The sequence below is a fragment of the Neoarthrinium moseri genome (assembly GCF_022829205.1).
Source record: "Neoarthrinium moseri strain CBS 164.80 chromosome Unknown scaffold54_Wmoseri_CBS_16480, whole genome shotgun sequence".
NCBI classification, from domain to species: Eukaryota; Fungi; Ascomycota; class Sordariomycetes; order Amphisphaeriales; family Apiosporaceae; genus Neoarthrinium; species Neoarthrinium moseri.
In genome coordinates this window covers 1-17,502 of record NW_026055168.1, presented here as the reverse complement: position 1 = coordinate 17,502, position 17,502 = coordinate 1, and the positions used below count along the sequence as shown (strand labels likewise).

At 55.9% G+C, this 17,502-nt stretch overlaps 8 protein-coding genes across 8 annotated transcripts; 4 read left to right on the top strand and 4 right to left on the bottom strand.

The window, feature by feature from the left end:
• Positions 1-97: 97 nt before the first annotated feature.
• Positions 98-1,342, top strand: JN550_010418 (uncharacterized protein; the record flags this gene model as incomplete). Its single annotated transcript, XM_049308670.1, has 2 exons — positions 98-429; positions 511-1,342. The coding sequence occupies 2 exons, from the start codon at positions 98-100 to the stop codon at positions 1,340-1,342; spliced, it is 1,164 nt and encodes a 387-aa protein (XP_049167551.1).
• Positions 1,343-1,685: 343 nt separating this feature from the next.
• Positions 1,686-2,447, top strand: JN550_010417 (uncharacterized protein; the record flags this gene model as incomplete). Its single annotated transcript, XM_049308669.1, has 1 exon — positions 1,686-2,447. One exon carries the CDS (start codon positions 1,686-1,688, stop codon positions 2,445-2,447), a length of 762 nt encoding a protein of 253 aa, XP_049167550.1.
• A 2,656-nt stretch (positions 2,448-5,103) lies between these two features.
• Positions 5,104-7,729, bottom strand: JN550_010416 (uncharacterized protein; the record flags this gene model as incomplete). Its single annotated transcript, XM_049308668.1, has 2 exons — positions 5,104-7,126; positions 7,191-7,729. 2 exons carry the CDS (start codon positions 7,727-7,729, stop codon positions 5,104-5,106), a joined length of 2,562 nt encoding a protein of 853 aa, XP_049167549.1.
• Positions 7,730-8,084: 355 nt separating this feature from the next.
• Positions 8,085-8,849, top strand: JN550_010415 (uncharacterized protein; the record flags this gene model as incomplete). The annotated part of the gene is made up of 3 exons (XM_049308667.1): positions 8,085-8,357; positions 8,441-8,706; positions 8,774-8,849. The coding sequence occupies 3 exons, from the start codon at positions 8,085-8,087 to the stop codon at positions 8,847-8,849; spliced, it is 615 nt and encodes a 204-aa protein (XP_049167548.1).
• A 363-nt stretch (positions 8,850-9,212) lies between these two features.
• Positions 9,213-9,963, bottom strand: JN550_010414 (uncharacterized protein; the record flags this gene model as incomplete). Its single annotated transcript, XM_049308666.1, has 4 exons — positions 9,213-9,386; positions 9,454-9,500; positions 9,653-9,685; positions 9,762-9,963. The coding sequence occupies 4 exons, from the start codon at positions 9,961-9,963 to the stop codon at positions 9,213-9,215; spliced, it is 456 nt and encodes a 151-aa protein (XP_049167547.1).
• A 920-nt stretch (positions 9,964-10,883) lies between these two features.
• Positions 10,884-11,690, bottom strand: JN550_010413 (uncharacterized protein; the record flags this gene model as incomplete). Its single annotated transcript, XM_049308664.1, has 1 exon — positions 10,884-11,690. The coding sequence occupies one exon, from the start codon at positions 11,688-11,690 to the stop codon at positions 10,884-10,886; it is 807 nt and encodes a 268-aa protein (XP_049167546.1).
• Positions 11,691-12,303: 613 nt separating this feature from the next.
• On the bottom strand, positions 12,304-15,272 carry JN550_010412 (uncharacterized protein; the record flags this gene model as incomplete). The annotated part of the gene is made up of 2 exons (XM_049308663.1): positions 12,304-15,181; positions 15,256-15,272. 2 exons carry the CDS (start codon positions 15,270-15,272, stop codon positions 12,304-12,306), a joined length of 2,895 nt encoding a protein of 964 aa, XP_049167545.1.
• Positions 15,273-15,764: 492 nt separating this feature from the next.
• JN550_010411 (uncharacterized protein) lies at positions 15,765-16,833 on the top strand (the record flags this gene model as incomplete). The annotated part of the gene is made up of 4 exons (XM_049308662.1): positions 15,765-15,826; positions 15,881-16,122; positions 16,192-16,614; positions 16,679-16,833. 4 exons carry the CDS (start codon positions 15,765-15,767, stop codon positions 16,831-16,833), a joined length of 882 nt encoding a protein of 293 aa, XP_049167544.1.
• Between the last annotated feature and the right edge of the window lie 669 nt (positions 16,834-17,502).

Here is a 17,502-nt window from a genome sequence, read left to right as displayed (position 1 = left end):
TAAATAACATGAAGAAAATAAATTTAGAAGGTAAACAGCGGTTAGACAGGCAAGCCGTTAAGCATAAATGATGTTGGGGGCCCGGCCATAAGTCGTGATGCCAACAGCCAACTTGGAGCAAAGCACAAGACACAACAGTGACAACGACTCACTCGGCAATCTTCTTCGCCCCAATATCTCCATTCTGTCTTACCAACGCCCGAATATCCGCTTGGATCGGGAACCTCAACCTCATCGCCCCATTACCCCTCCCAGCTCACACGACTCGTTGAGCCTACCACCGCCAAGTGTGACAGGACAACCACAGACAACTGTGGGCGTTGTTGCACAAGGAAAGCCATCGCGGTCGCGGAATTTGACCGAGATCTTGGACGAGGTTGTCGAGGCGTCTTCCCGGCAAGACACAGCACGTTTGGTTGATCTGGATCTGTAAGTACGAGTTAAGAGGTGTGGTCGTTTTCGCGACCTGGGCGGCCGTCGAATGAGAGCGGGCCAATGACAGGTGCTAAGAATAGCGGAAGCGCTCGCAGGACAGGGGTTGCACGCAGCCAGCCAATCACCACTGCCGGCCCGGGCCAGGTACATCGGCGACCAAGTCCCGGATACTCGACGGGCGCTTACACCTCAGCAACCCATCCTGGACCGTTGTGCCGTTCAAGGGACTCGACCCAGGGTCCTTGGGCGAATCACGGCCGCCATCCGGCCTCGCAGCTCCAACCACCGGGCTCTCCAGTTCGCGGCCAAGCACCGCGCTGTTCACGTAGCAGATACTTGGGCTTCCCGCCGACGTGTATGTATCTTCCTCGACCGTCCATCTATTTGCCAGCGCCTCCAGACTAAAGCACGTCTCAGCACACACGCGCCAGAGCAGCTATCGCTGACGGGCACGTCTGTCCCATCCTCGAATCCCACTTGCCCATCTGCCGCTCTCGCGACCAATCCCGCGCTCTCCCACGCCATTTTGCCCCAAAAACGAAGGCATCTCTTGTCCAGAGTCTTTCTTTTACGTCTTCTTTTGGCCCCCCCGAGTCAGCAAGTCGAGGTCCTGATCGGGACTCGTCCTATACCAATCCACTACGGGGAGCTCGTCCGTTGGTCGCCCGGCTATAGCACGCGCCGGCCACCCACTCCAAGCCAGTCCTACATACGGGACTTCCTGCCGCCCAGCACGCCGGCCTCTGCTAAGCCTTCACACCCCTGGACGCACACCCATCCGCTTGGATCAGGTCACATTGATTCTAGCGTTTCTAGCGGGGGGCACCTATTAGCCCAAGCTTTCCCGTTTGGCGCCCTCGTCTCAGCGTCTGCTGCTCCCGGGTTCCCACCCCCCTCGCGCGCGTGAGACAAGGCAGGGCCCGCCTTTGCCTGCCTTACGTACAAACAAGTTTGGCTCTCCCTCGCCCTTCACCAGACACACACATACATAATATATTCTTTTGCTTCCCTCTTCCTAACCTCTCACCTCCTCTCTCCCCCCCACCCAACTGCCGACTCTTCCCTCCCCAACGGGCGTCAAGTCAGTGCAGCTTGTAGGCATCCTCACCTCTTCCTTTCTACCTCCCCCTCTCCCTGCTCCTAGTCATTCACTTGACTGAGGACTCTTGTGTGTGTCGATATATCACATCGCACTATACCGCACCGGGACACTATCCGCCTAGGTCGACTCTTTTTTCAACATCACCAATATGCCACCTACAAGCAAGCCCAAGCTCGCGCAGTTGACGACTCCAGTCACAGCGACATTTCCGTCCGAGCTCTCAGCTCTGTCGGCGAGGACGCCACGCTCGGCAGTCCCTGATTTTATCAAGGAGGAATACAGCACCAAGACTCCGATCAGTCCACCTACCGCTTACATGGACTTCCTCCGGGCCATGTCAGTAGCGTCGCCCGTGGTACCAGAGAAGCGATCCGGCAGCTCCAGCGAGGAGGAAGAGGACCATGCTCAGGACTCGATGCCATCAACGGCCAGCAGCGAGCACACCGACTGCTCGTGCAACTGTGGAAACCACAAGTCTCCCACTGCTGTGCCGCCTAGCCCGTACCCAACTCATCCCATGTCTGCGCCGCCAACCGGCGCCACGTCGTTCCCCAGCCTGCACATTCCGCCATCGCCCGCAGTCTCGACCATGGACTCGCCCATGAGTGCCACAGCGAGGTCGCCGTTCAGTGCGCGATCAGTCCGCTCGCCGTTCGACTGGGAATCGGCGCTCAAGTCCCGGTACTCACAGGACTGCAAAGCCACCAAGTCATCCAATCGTAGCGTGCGCCACATCCGGGAGGTGGTGACGAGGACCGTCACTTACACGCCGAGGATGAACCCAGCCCCCAAGGGCAAGCGGAGGCGAACCGAGTGCTCAAAGGTTCAGGCTCTGAAGGCAGCGCAGGCAGTCGCGGCCGCGGCCGGAGAGACGAAGCCACAACCGACCACGCGGTCAAATTCGGCATGAGAGAAATAAGCCCCATCGTCGTATGAAACTATCTATCAGCCACACCATCAGCCGATCCGAATTAACTAAAGTCACCATCCTACCCAACTATCTTCCGTCCTTGACCTATTTTTCTTTGTCAATATTCTCCAACCTCTACCCTACGGCACTCTGCACTTCTGAGTATTTATTATCCACCCATCGTCGGACTTTATTGCAATCCGGAAACATTGCAGAATACCGCGACTCCTACCCAGGAGACTGGTGGGCGAAAGGGGGCCCAAACGAAAGCAAGAATGCCCCCTTCCTGCCCCGACCAAACAAGACCAACACAAAACACAAGGAGCGGCGGAACGACTTTACGAGGACAATCTTCATCTTAACGGAGTTCAATGGCGTTGCTGGCGGCGTCTTCATAAGAAGTGACATATGCGCTGATACCAAGGGAGTTAAGAATTTCGGGACGGGATGGCTGCAACTTTCTACACTTTTACGGAGGGCGTCTTGACTTTTTTGACCGTACGTCAAAAATGGGAGGGCATTCATTGAAATCAAATCTATCGACATGTGTCAAACGTTACCGGATCCCCAAGCTTAGGTAGCTCTTAGGCCCACCACGGCGTGGCCCTTTCAATATGAGAAGATCTTGAGAAAGACCCATACCAGCTCTGTTGATGCATTCGCAGCGTGTAGTAGATAGCTTTGTTTACTTGTTTGCTTGTTTATCCCGACCCAAAAAGCGACCACCCGCTGCGTGCCACGACTGCGATATCCACAGGCCGCCAGAAAGGCCTGATGGGCGGTCCGTGTTATTGCGGCCACCTGAGCTCCAGTTTTACATGCGAGACATCTACAGTAGCTAGCAAAAGGTACGATAGGCATGGCAGGGGGACACTGATTACCGACCTTGCAGCCAAGGCCCAGGCCGAGAATCGTAGGCCTCATCCACCCCCCTGCGAAGATCCACAAGGGAAGACACGTTGGAGCGGGTCCCGGGGAGCAAAGTCTCAGTAATGGCCCAGATTGAAATGTCGACACACGACGAATGGTAGCATGCTTGTTACGAGCCTGTGACGCGTAAGACGGATATCACCGAGCGGCAGCAAGGACATGACATGCCTTAGGTAATATTTGCAGATGATGCATTCAGTACAACACCACAGCCCACTTGCCCCCCATGTCCCCGAACCCAGGCAAATCTGCTGCAGAATCTAATAGGTTTTACTACATGTCAATCTTGGGGCAAATAAAAACCGGTTGACAGTCAATAGTCTATTTCCCTCCAAGTTACACTCTGGAACCACATGATTTGGGGAGCACTGGGTACGGGGCCGTGGATTAGACATCCAGCAATGGGAAAAGCTCCCAGTCTGCCCCTCCGCCCCCCCTGCCCGCCGCTTGCTGGTGCAGCAGCACCCTCGCCGTCCACGGCCCATGACATGACAATTGCTTTTTCCCCACTTCCGCCCTCTGTCTCTTTGAGTCTCTCTGTACCGACATCCTGGAACCTGCATGGGGAGAGCGACAGGGGGGCGCACAGCCTAAGCGCCCATGGGCTGAGCCGAGCGGCCAATCAGCGCGCCGCGTTGTTTTGTGCAGCTGGTGCCCACCTCGAGTGCTGTAAGACGATTGGCCGGCCTGCCTGCGCACTTAAGCGCCCACGACTTCGTCCCAGGGCAGGCAGCTTGCTTGCTTGCTCCGCCAGGGCCACTTCAACGCAGTATAGCGGGAAGAAGGCAAGAGGAGCTTCTTTTTCGGTGAGCGTGGGCGAATGAGGGTCGTTGCTGTAAAGACAGCATCTATTTGATTAATTGAGTCCTGAACGGAAGTTGCTCGCCGCCCCCGGCTAACCCGGTGTCATTCTCCTCAATGCGTACGGGCGGCGGAAGGCCGCCGGCGAGGTGGCCGTCCATTTGTGATGGTATTTGCTTTCAAACAAGCCACGCAGCGCTTCCTCGATACTGTCACTGGCGATCTGGCTCCTGTCGTCGAAGAACGCCGGCGATTGCATCGAGCAACAGAGGCCAGTAAACGGCTAGCATAGGGCACAGACTGGGAGTGCATGAGTCGAACTCATCAAGCGTGGCAGACTGACAACCCATGAATGACGATGCCTTCCAATGATGCATGTGACAAGTATTGCAGTAGGCCTGCATATTGGACTTCGGGTGTGACAGCATCTGGGTGAGAGGCCGTGGCCCTTTCTGGGGCAGCGCGTCCAATCAGGAACCGTCCTCCAGAGACAGATCACTCGAATATTCCCCGAACGAACGCTTCCGGATTGGGTAAGTTTCGTTCCATCTCGATTTCGTGACAGGGAACAGAAAACGTGACCAGCCTTGCTCTCGCGTGGGTTTGTTGAAACAGAACCCCTCATTTCCTGAGAGCATGGGGCCCATGCATTTTCCTTGTTTCAATAGTACCAACCGGGCAACTGCAAGAAGAATCTCCGCTCGTCACGATATAGGGAAGTCATCACGGACCCCTCAATCTCGCAGGCGTTTCAGACGGCCATAGGAACAGGATTGCGTCCCTCGACGGGCCTCTGCTACCTCGTACACGTGGGATCTTATTTTGGTGACAATTTGCCATTCTTGGTCTGATTCATGGAATCGCGGCCGAGCGGTACCGTGACATTGCAGGAAAGTGAGCGAGGCTGGGGCTGTTTTGCATAGGCCTATACCTCTCGGACCTCATTAGCCACCGCGTTGCACAAAGCCACCCGCACGCCAGCTCCTGTCAGCACATGTATCCAAAGCCTCTGAGTGTCGCTGAGGCGGTCGTTCGCGCTTTTGACCTCGGCAAACATCACCTCCTTGTCTGGTTCGACCCGCCACAGAATGAGATCTGGAAGGCCGCCCCCTCTCTGACCATACTCCTGTGCCATGACCTTGCACACTGTCGCCAGGGCCGCGCCATCAAAGCAGCCGACAAGCTCAATGAGGTCGGGCAGCTCGTAGTCCCAATTCAGACCAACGACACAGGTTCTCCTCTCCCTTTCTCGTTTATCAACTTCCTCAACCAAGCGAGGTGCCTCGCCATTGGCAATCTCAACCAATCGATGGTTAATCTCGGATGCTCTGGTAGGGTAGAAAGAGTCGGTATGTAGGTCAAGAGGGCAGGTCTGATATGCCGTCTGGAAGACATTGGGTATATAGAGAAACAGAATATCGTAAAAGAGGTACGCAAATAGCGTGCGTATGATGCCGCCTTCAGCGTGATAGCCTTTCCAGCCTTGGCTGCGATACGAGCTGAGGCACATGGACTCAACACTGCATTCGCCCCCGCCTTCAGCCTCATCAACCCAAATAGTCTTGGTGCTCGGCCCACGGCCCTTTTTGCCCACAATGTCGTCCTTCTTGATTTGTATTCCCTCGATATAGTGCTCTTCGGGCTTCTGTAGCTTTACATGCCCGAAGTCGTGCTGTAAACGGTAGGGGACTTTCATCTGCTTCTCAAGTTTCAAAAGCCGCTTCTGCAGATCATAATGATATTTGATGTGGCAATCGGGGTCCTCGAGGGCTGTCTCGCATGTCGTAGCCGCAATGCGCTTCCAGTGCTTTTTCTGCATCTCCGGATCTTTGTATGCAGGATCCGGCTCCAGAGCAAACATGTAGTGCTCCTCTAGCAGAGCCTTGCGCTGATACCATGCGCCACGTCGGGCGTGGTGAAAAAGTCTCTGTTCGAGAAGCTCCACCATTAAAGCATGCTCCCTTCGATGCTCCTTCAAGCGGCCAAAGACGAAAGCAGCTTTATGTATTATGCGAGTGTAAGGATGAACCGGAGAAAAGCGGCGTAGATACGTGCCCTCGCCCGTCTCATACACTCGATCTTCCTTCACTTGCTCTTCTTGTAGAAGCTTTCGCCATCGGCCGTAGATGCTGTCGAAGATGTCCAACACCTTACGAAACCCATCTTCACCAACAGGTCCATTGAATTCAAGTATGTTGTCAACACTGAATTCTGTCCTCGTTGCGGTCTCAAATTCCAACAAGTGATTCCGGGAGGTGAAGATGTTGGTAGACCTGCTCACAATGTACTCTGGGAAATTTCGTCGTGAAATCTTGGCGAGTATGATTGCCGTTAGAGACTTCTCTGTCCACTCTGTGGATCTGTAGAAAACCAGATGCACCCTCTCGAAGAGCTTGAATACAGGCAGAGAGAGCCGGATGCATGGACCAGTGATAGCCATGATCTTGTCAAGAAAATGCTTGTTCCTGTTAGAGTCATCGCCTGTCTGTGGCCCAGGAGACTCGACTTCGGGCGTCCTATTCTCACTTGAAGCCGCCGAGTCCTGGGTATCCGATCTCCGCAGACCCAGGGACAGCAAGCCAGCTTGCCGATTGCTCATCTTGCAAATCGATTTGACCAGGTCGGCTTTGTTCTTCCCTTGGACCCTAGCATCCTTGCCAAGCATTTTCAGTTCCTCGAGATTTAACAAAGTGATGGACTCCTCGACGGTGTTGATACAGTCATTTGAGTCATCCGCGAAACTGAACGAATCCTCCAGACTGTGCTCTTCCTGGGCGAACGCAGCATCCGGGTCAGGTGACTCTGCCCGGGATTCTGACGCCACAGGAAGCGCCCGACATGTTTGGAGTTCCTTTACAGCATCTTCAGTGCTGGATATATCATCGTAGTAACCCAGCTTGGCAATACGATGCCAGGTTGCAGATTTCCTGAGGAAGAGGCGGACGTACCTAAACATTGAGAAAAAGTCAGAAACACTGGCTTATTGCGTTGCATGTGCTGGCAAAATCTCACAAGTATTGCGCCTCGTAGCTCAGGTTGTCCCAGTAGTCGAACAGCTTACGTTCTTTATCATCGAAGAGGTGAGATTCGTCGTCGAGAACAGTGCTCAGGGCGAGGTTGAAGGCGTCCACATACAAGGAGCTCTTGCCCTTCACCCACTCCCTTTTGACGAACCTCGAGGCTGTGTCATTCTTGCTGTCTCCTTGGGACGCTCGGAAGGTTTCGTATTCCTCGATGGCCTCCTTGTCCGACTTTACTTCTGGGAGCGAGCTTTCAATGGCAGTAGGCCTCCCGATTTGGGATTCGGGGTCGGACTGCACGTCATCATAGGCAGATGCTGCAGTGTCTTCCCTCAGCAAGGGAGCGCGGCTTGGACCCAGCGAGTGCGTATCTGACAGGTCGCCATCGGAATCCCCGTCACTGTCCGCGATCTCCCTCTTCACACGCTTGGCAGGTGGCTCATGACGTGACCCGGGGTCCGGCGCCCTGCAGCATGGGATGTCCTGCTGTGCTCTTGTAGGAGGTGCTGCTCTCTGGACGAATTTGTCCATTATCTATCTCGTAGTTCGTGTGTAGCCTCGGGGCGCTCTTGTGAGGACATTTTTGCCTCCTAGATGGCTCATTACCTCATCGAACAAAGGGGTTGTGCCTCCGGCCGCGTTTCTGGCGAGACACGAGATTGACGCCTAGTCATGTGGCCGATCGCTGGCTTAATTGGCAGGACCCGCTTCGGCGCAGAGGTCCAACTGTCTGCCTGCCCACCGGCCGCCCAATCAACGCCGCCAATTGCGCGCCCGCCCTGAAGGTCGCGCCGTTGCCCGAGAGTTCACTTGCCAGCAAGCTTCGTCGGCTTGCACCATCCAGCTACCCAGTCCCACTGCCAGCGTCGTCGAGCCAGCCTCAGACATGTCCGAAGAGAATCGCCGGGTCTCCACGACCCCGATCCCCGTGCCAATGCCCTTCGGCGGGCTCCAGCCACCCGTGCAGCCCTCGTCGAGCACTCTGGGCCAAACGCCTGCCGCCGTGGCTCCGCCGCCTGCACCCGCTGCTGCTACTGCTGCTGGCACAGAAGACGCAACCACCACCGAGACGACTGCTGCGGCGACAACGACCGAGGCTTCCACCGAGCCCACACCCAAGGACAAGGACATCACCATGACAGACGCCGACGCCGCTGCCGTAAGCCACACCCTTCATAGCTCATCTCTGAGATTCTGGTCCAAAAGTCGAACGCGTCTGCTAACGCAATCCCCATCTCCCAGTCCCCCGCCCGCCAGAGTGCCGCGAGCCCGGCTCCCACGTCGGGAGGAGCACCCGCAGGACGAACAGGCACGCCGCTGCGTACGACAAACGGCGCGCAGCAGCAGGAGCCGGCCAGCAACACGTCGCGCGCGGCGTCAGCCCATCCCGACCCGGGCTTCACCATGCCGGCCGAGGCGCCGCCGCATGGTGCTTCGGTGCGGCAATACCTGAACACCAGGGTCACGGGCGTCTTGCTGGAGGGCATGAAGCTTCTTGCCAAGGATATGTGGGTTTTCTCTTTTTTTAACCAATTCACTAGACGGACTTTGCTGACCGCCGGTGATCATGGATAGGCCAAAGGATCCCCTACGAGTGCTTGGCGAATTCTTGCTGCAGCGGTCAAAGGAGATTGAAGGTTCGACAGCTTGATGGCAGGCCTTCAGAGCAAGCAAGGACAAGGGTCTGCATTTACGGAAGGCGTTTAGGTTACGGACAAACAGGAAAAGCTGAATGTTGGTCATGACTGGGATTGATCATGTTCTGAGCAGGCAGGTGTTCTCATTTTCACAGGTGATACCCTAGCATTTTGAATTGAGGCCTCGATCCAGTGCTTCATACATCGTTATTACGTTCATGAGATATTCATTGGCATCTCTACGTGAAAGCTCTGGCTATCTACCGGTGAAAGCCGAAGGATGACTTTTCCCCTAAAAGCAAGATGTTCCGTTCCACAAACTCCATGACCAAGTATCTCATGCAGATTTTAAATACCCACCCGCCCGAGGAAATCGCTTATGCGACAATGGTGGAGGCGGTGGCGGACTCGTACTTCCAGGTAGGAGGAAGGACACCGACGGACTTGTAGTAGCGGGCGAGACGGTGGATACGGGACTCGATCAGAATGAGGCGGAACTTGGAGTCCTTGTCCTTGCGGTTGCGCTCAAGGTGCTTGCGGACGGCAACAGCCTTTGGGGGATGTGTTAGCATGTTTGTAGGGTTTACCGAGGTGGGGTACAGAGCTGGATCGACTCACCTTCTTGATCAACATGTACAGATCCTCAGGGAGCTCGGGAGCGAGGCCTGTAAGATCACTCTGTCAGCCTTGACCAAACAGAGGCATAATTGCTTTTCCCCTCTCCGTCCGCGAGGGACGGGGGCAGGTTATACACGCAACACACACAAATACAACACATCGAGTATTCACGGATCGGGGAGGCGGGTTCATGGCGTACCGTTGGACTTGAGGATTCGCAGAATCTTGTTACCTGTTACGCAAATATGTTAGCCACAATGTGTCTCCCGAGAAAGCCTTTCTCTCGCCCGTGGGGATGCAAGACGTACCAGTGACGAAGCGGACCTGGGCGATTCCGTGGGAGTCACGCAGGATGACACCGATCTGGGAGGGGGTGGCACCACGCTTGGCCAGACGGCAGATCTGCTCGACGACCTGGTCGGGAGTGGTCTTCAACCACGCCGGGGGAGTGCGCGAGTAGGGGGTAGCCGAGGAGCTGATACCCTTTCCCTTGCTGTGAAGACGACCCATGATGGCGGTTGCAGAATCTGGTTGTTGTCGGGGATTCTGGGAAGAGCGTTGGCGAGGGGCGGTGGTTGTCTGGCTGGTCGTTGGGCGTGAGGAAGGAACTGGTCCAAAAGTCGATGGAGTTGGAGTATTCTCACAAAATTCTCAATGCCCGAGTTGTGGGTTTGCGCCCGCTGTGGGCTAGCGGGGCCGCCGCTGATGATTGGTCGGATGGCCAGCAACTGCAGAGCTGGAAGCCTCGCGGCTGCCGGGGATCTGCCGGACGCAGACTCCACCCTCCAAATCTCTACCGCGTCCAGGCCTAAGAAATTTTGCAGGACCCTTCTCTCTATCCTCATCAACCCAAAGCACGTTCGTGCCGTTGGATGGACCAGTGGCGAGTATGAACTCAGACCAGACGTCTTTCAGGACTTCATGTTTACTGTCGGGCTGATATCATCAACTGGAAGGGTATTCCAGTTCACATTTCCCAAGGTAAGCTCATTCTCCAAATTCGTCACAGCCTTTTCCCCTACGCGACTACGACTCGAATGATGAAACAACACATTATTACTTTTTTCTGGTACCTCTTATGTTAGAGCCTCTCGGGGCTCAATGAATGCAACGGACTTCTGAACGAGCATCACAACTCTCATTTCTTCAGCAAACATGCACTTCATGGACTCTGCTGACAACAAATGATAGGTCTCTCTGGACTGGAATGAGTACTGCCTTTTGGGTGCATTTGTCTTGATCCAGGCATTCAATCGTAGTCCACCTTGCCTGACCTCTGCCTCAAGCTCTATACTTGGAACCATCGATATTGAAACGGTAATGTATATGGTTAGACAGCTGTCTTGCACCGTACGAGTACGTATTAGATAGCCAGGTATAACCTACAATATAGACGTGAAATTTATGTCATCCTCTGAACCCGTTCTCACTCACATTGTTGAAGCGACGTCTTGAAGATTCACATGGGGCCAGAAGCCCTCCTCGAGCTGCAGCACGTGTTTCCACAGCTCCAGCGCCCTATCTTGAACGCCCTCGCCGCCTTGTGCTGCAGCATACTCGTCCAGGCAGCCCTGGATCTCGTCGACAAACCCCTTGAACTCCTCTGACGTCCAATTCGGGATGAACTCCCTCCGCAGCGCCCCTCCATCCAGGTCCTCCCCCGTCTTGCCGCCCTCCCTGCCGGCGCCCTGCTCCCGCGCGTACGTCCACGCATCCAGGTAGACCTTCTCCGTAGCCCAGAGCAGCACCAGGCCCTCCAGCAGCGTCCTCTCACCGCTAGCCACCGAGGCCGCCTGCGCGCCGCCGTGCGGGGCTCCGAACGAGTCGAACAGGTCCACATACGCCGCCGTGACGCGGTTGGGCCCGAAGCCGCCGCTGCTGTTCTCGCTTGCCTCCCCCGGGCCCGCCGCCAGGTCCAGCCCGTACCGCGCGGCCGTGTCCTCGAAGAAGGCCAGCTCGCGCACGATGCCGTCGAGGGCGTCCTTCAGCACCCGCAGCACCCGCCACTCGACCGCGTCGGCGGCTTTGGCGACCGGCAGCCGCAGGCGCGCGAGCAGGCCCCCGATGAAGCGCACGTACGCCTGCGCGTACAGGCGGTCCTGGGACAGCCACTGCGAGAGCACGGGGCGCGGCAGGCGGCCCTGGCCCGCCAGGCTGAGGAAGGCGGACTGCGTGGCGCGGGTGTAGGCCTCTGCGGTCTGCGGGTGTGAGGTGAGGTGTGAGGTCAGGGTGGGCATTCTGTGCTGAGCAGGTACGACGATGCAAAAAGTTATAGGATGGTTTGAGTGTGTCGGGTAATTCAGGCGTGTTGCAGTTCTTGAAGACTGGCCCGTCGGAAGCAATGTGCTATGCAGCGGAGCAGACTACAAAAAAAAATTATGTCCTCGATGGTTGAATAAAGTAATCGCTGTGAAACTTGCACGTTTACGAAATTGGCTCTATAGTGAGCTATTTGAGTCTAGAGATGATGAAGCCTATGACGATGTGCTGACTCCAAGTAGCTGCATACGGGGGCCCCTCGCGTCAACCTAGTGTTGCATTGGTGTCGAAAGGACATCGTTGGGCCGATTGCACTCTACTACGCACAATACTCTTGGGGCCAATCCGGACGACCCGTGGCGAACCAAGGCGATGAATTTCATGTGGGTTCTCTTACTTCAACACCAATCTATGTACAAGTACTGATGGCTCCCACCAAGACACTCATCTCGGCTGCGACGCGCAGCGAAATGGAATTCCGCCCTTCTATAGTGACCCTTTGCGTGGATGCTGACCTTGCTCTCCACTTTTCCCCTATGAGAATGCCTCCAGATCTTGCAGAGACGAGCTTTGAATCTAAGCCAATGATCCTTACGAGACGTGGACAAAACCTCGCTTCCTAACGTTCTGCTCTTGGTCATCTTCCCAGTTCTCGTCAACGTAGTCCTTAACGCTCTTATCCTTGATCTGCATGCCAACGACCTTCAACGCAGCAATGTTGTATCCCATCTCGTCCTTCTGCCTCTTCAGCGCCTTCCTCAGGTTCGTCCTGATTCCGTCGAGCATGGCCTTCATTGTCCTGCTGGCCACTATCTGGTGATGATGTGTCTTGAGCATGAAGAACAGTATCCGGCAGGTCAAGGGAATGTTCATCGACCTCATCGCGAACAGGTTCAGGAAGGTGAAGAGCATGGGTACTGTTGCGAATGGCAAGACCAGGAGTGCATCGTGCAGCGCTGACGCCTTGATCTTCTGCAAAACGGACAAGACGTACTCCTCAGCGCTGATACCACCCAGAGCAAGGAAGATGGTGTCCCTCTGTGGCGGTGCAATGTGAGGATTGGCAGCCTTCGCTTGCTCCCACTCCTTCATCACATGCAAATCTGCCAGACTCAGTTCGAGAGCTTCCTGGATACGTTCGCCGGCCATGAGGGTTTCAACGGTCTGTTTTGTTGCAGCTGCGACCTCTGCGTTCTGGTCGTCGTCGTCAGGGTCTCGCTCCAGGGAGGTTGTCAGGGTGCTCTCATATAACTCCTCAATCTCCTTTTCTCTCTCTTCCTCCAGGAAGATCTGCTCGTCCGTTTCGTTCCAGACGCGGATGCTCTTGTCGTGACTGGCACTGACGATGAAGTTTCCAGCCCGACTCATTGCTAGAGACCAGATCTCGCCATGGTGGCCATCTAAGCGTTGTATCTGTTCAAACTTGTCGCCATCCCAGTATTTAATCGTGCGGTCCTTGCTTGCGCTGAAAAAGTGGTGTCCGTTGCCTTCTTGGTTGTGGGGGACGAAGGCAACCTGTAAAATACTGTCTTGGTGGGCAAAGAGAGCCTTGTGGCAATCGCCAAAGTCGAGACCCCATATACGGACGTTCTTGTCGGCTGAGCAAGTAACGATCAGCTTACTGTCGTATGAGATATCCATGTTGAGCACAGGCAGCTTGTGGCCGTAAAGGTTGAGATAGAGCTTGAGTGAGTCTGTGAAGAACACCTTCACCGTGCTGTCCAACAGAGCCACTGCAAGATACTTCGCATCTGGAGAGAATTTGAGGCTGAGAATATCATCAGATACTTTCAAGATCCTCGACTGCACCAACTTGAGCTTCGGTGTGGTCCGCGTCGTCCCCAAGACTTCTTCTTGAACAATCTGGAAGTTCCAGAACTTGGCGGACTTGTCGGCACTTCCTGAAACCATGGATCGGCCATCGGGGTGGACCTGCAAAGACCATATGGCACCCTCATGAGCAGTAACGCTGTCGAGAAGCTGTGCTGAGGCGACGTCGAACAGTTCCAGTTCACCAGCCTTGGTCCCGACCACGACGACCTTGTCACCGGGGAGGAACGCGCAACACAAAGCATATCCACACTCAAAAGTTCTGATGCAAGACCGGGTCTTGATGTTCCAGATCTTCAAGCTGCCGTTGGAGGCGGACGCAAGCATTCTGTCATCGGAACTTAGAGCAAGAGAACGGATATCGGCGCGGTGTCCAGGCAGATCCACGCCTAACGAGCGAGTATAATCCGGGACATCTTCCTGCTTCGCCTTGGAGTTCTTCTCCTTGGTTTGGATGCTGTATAGCTCCAGTTGGTTGTTGGTTGTTCCGACTAGTAGCTGGAGCTCCTTGTGGCCGTGGTTGTTGGCCCAGTCGACGGATTTCACCTTACCGCCTGTGCGGACAATGAGATGCTGCGCAAAGGCCTCGGTGACAGACGCATTGCTCGCATCCTCTTCCTCGTCGCCGTCAACATCCATGTCTCCACCATCAGCGCCGCCCTTCTTAGACGCCAGCTTCTCTCTTCTCCTCTTCTTCTTGCGGGCCAGGCTCTTTTTTATCTCAGCCTCGGTCCGTATCCGCCAGACTTCAACCGATTTCTCCGAGCCATGTACCGAGAAGTAGTCTCGGCGGGGATGGAAGATGATTTCGGTCGCCTTGTCCTTGCCCTCGCGGAACAGAGTACCCCTGTCGTGGAGATATTGCGCAGTCTGAGGAACATCGACCTGCTGCTGCGACGCTGCCAGGCCGGGTGCGTCGAGGGCCCATACTTTGAGTTCGCCCGAGTTGCCGGCAGTGATACAGCCGCTGAAGTCTGGCGACAAGCCCAAGGCCCAGCACTCTCCATTCGTCTGGGCGATATGGGTCTCAATGCAGTGGCGCGACGACAGGTCCCAAAGCTTGATCAGGGCGTCCTTGCCGGTGGTGAGAAGGAAGCCCTCGGACGTGGCCGTGGGGCCGTCCATGGTCATTGTCTGCTCTCCATCCCCCTCGGTCACTTCTGGCTGTGGCTCCACAAACTTCAGGCCCGTGATCTGGTCCTTGTGGCCCCTCAGCTTGAACTGGCCAACTTCTGCCACCAGATCCCAGATGATGACATCGGTATCCTTGGAGCCGCTGGCAAGACGCACGCCGGACTTGTCGAAGGCCAGCAGGGTGATGGCGGACTTGTGGCCATTGAAGTTCACAATGGTGGTTGCGATCTTGCTGTCCCACAGGCGGATGCTGCCATCCTCGTAACCCACGGCGAAGACATCGGGGTCGGTCTGGCTCTTGGCAATGGTCGAGACCTGGGAGGAGCAGTTCTCGTCCCTCCAGCGACTCAGAAGCTCGCCCTTCTTGATGTCCCAGGTAAGGACTTCCTCGTTGGCGGCGACGACGGCGTGGCCAGCGCTGGTACTCGAGCGAGCATTGGGGGTCCAGACGAGATTGGACGTGCTGGACGTTACGAGGCCGAATGTTTGCGAATGCTCATACTTGCTGTGGAGGACTCCAAAGTCAGTGGCTGTCTCAACCTCACGTCCATGGCTCAGGTGACATGCGCAAACACTTACAGGTATGATTTGACCATGATGACCGGCGCGATTCCTCAAGGCGACTGCACTGGACGCTTGTAAGTCGAGCACGCCCGCGGGATGGGATCTCGAACTTTTTTTCTTGCAGAGGGCCGATAAGAAATTCTTATCGCGACCTTTGACGGAGACACACGCGTGCACGGGCCAGAAGAGCTGCCCCGCGCGGAACCAGGTCCCCACTGGGGGCACTGCCACTCGCGCTGGCCCGGGAGATGTTCGGACGGCTGGGCCTTGGAGCTGGGTGCCAATGTGCTGCTACAGCGCCTGGGCCCCCTGGAGGACGGGCATTGGATGGTACCGCCCGCCTGCACCTGCGCCTGCGACGTAGTTAACTCTCTCTGCCTTGCTGCTGGGCTGGCTGTCGTCTGTCGTCCGTCGTCCGTCGTCCAGCATCACAGCCCCACCATCATCCCCCCAAGTCTCCAACCCCGAGGCATCCTCAACGCCAACATCGCAAGCTCTGGCGCATCGGAGCACACGCCGCCAAGATGCTCTTGCTAGACTATCAGAATGTCCTGCTGCAGTCGGTTCTGACCGAGAGGTTCTCGGGGTGAGTCGCCGTCCACGTCGGGTGCACGCCGCCCCCTCTAACACCGCCGTCCAGTGCTCCTCCCGCATCCATTGACCAGACCGTCTCCGACTTTGACGGCGTCACCTTCCACATCTCGACCCCGGAGACCAAGACCAAGATCCTGGTCTCGATAAACATCCGCTGCTACAGGGAATTGGTCACCTACGGCGCTGAGCAGGTGCTGCAGCGCGAATATGGCCAATACGTCGTGCCCCCGGAGCCTGGCTATGACTTCTCCATCCTGGTAGACCTGGAGAACCTGCCTGCGGAAAAGGGTATGGCACCGCCCAGACTTTGCAGCGGCAATGAGAGTGGCGGGGATCAAGGCTGACGCTCATCTGCAGAGGACCGTGACGAACTGGTCAAGAAGATCTCCCTCCTCAAGCGGAATGCCATGGCGGCCCCCTTCGAGCAGGCCTACGCCGAATACTACAAGCTCAAGGAGGAGGCGTCCAAGTACACGTCCGAGGAAGCGCCACAGGGCGTGCGGGAAGGAGGCGAGGTCATGGCCATCCACTACCGTGAGGAGGAAGCCATCTACGTCAAGGCCAGCCACGATCGCGTGACCGTCATCTTCAGCACCATCTTCCGCGAGGAGACCGATCGCGTCTTCGGCAAGGTCTTTATCCAGGAGTTTGTAGATGCGCGAAGAAGAGCGATCCAGAATGCGCCTCAGGTCCTCTTCAGGAACGACCCGCCTCTCGAGTTGCAGGGCGTCCCGGGGGTCAAGGCGAGCAGCGACGGCGAGATCGGCTACGTCACATTTGGTAAGGAGACAACCTTCGGAAGCCCTGTGATGGTGATGGTTGTACTGGTGGCTCACCATGGCAGTTCTGTTCCCTCGGCACCTGACACCGCAGCGCATGCCCGACGTCATTTCACACATCCAGACCTTCCGCGACTACTTCCACTATCATATCAAGGCATCCAAGGTACGCCGCATCTCACCCACAACCCCTAGCGTCCCCGTCGATCTGCTTGTCTAATTGCTGCAGGCCTACATTCACTCCCGTATGAGACGGAGAACCGCAGACTTCCTGCAAGGTGAGAAGAACGCCGCGCGGTGTCCGATCTTGGCTGTCAAAACTAACGGCCGCAGTCCTCCGAAGAGCCAGGCCAGAGAACGAGGAGAAGGAAAGGAAGACGGCAAGTGGGAGGACATTCAAGGTTCAGGGGGCTTGAGCAGCTGGTGGTCCAGCGCACATGGGTGGAGGTCCAGAGCAGTGGCAGAGGGGTTTGTTGGACTTGGTGCCCGATGGTTCACGATAGAATGTGAGACTACGCACCTACGAGATGATATGAAAATAAAAACACTTTTCCCCAGGCGAATCTACTCCTAGGTAGTCGGTGCCAGAGGCATGGACAAACGGCGAGCTTGACAGCTGTATTGATGCTAGTATTTCTCACGAATACTCATGTTGATTTATCTCCCTATTAACCACTTATGCTGGTCGCTCGATTAGTGCCCGTTTCTCTCTGTGTCATGTGCAACACGAAAGGGCCATGCCTCTCGACTGTAGACGTACTAGAAAACCGGACACAGCGAAATCAGCCACACGCTACACCACAAGCTGCAACCAGATTTGGATGTGCAGTTTTCTTAGTACGTCAGGTCTGCGGGCGCTCTCCATTCTCATTGCAGAAGGAAAAAAAAA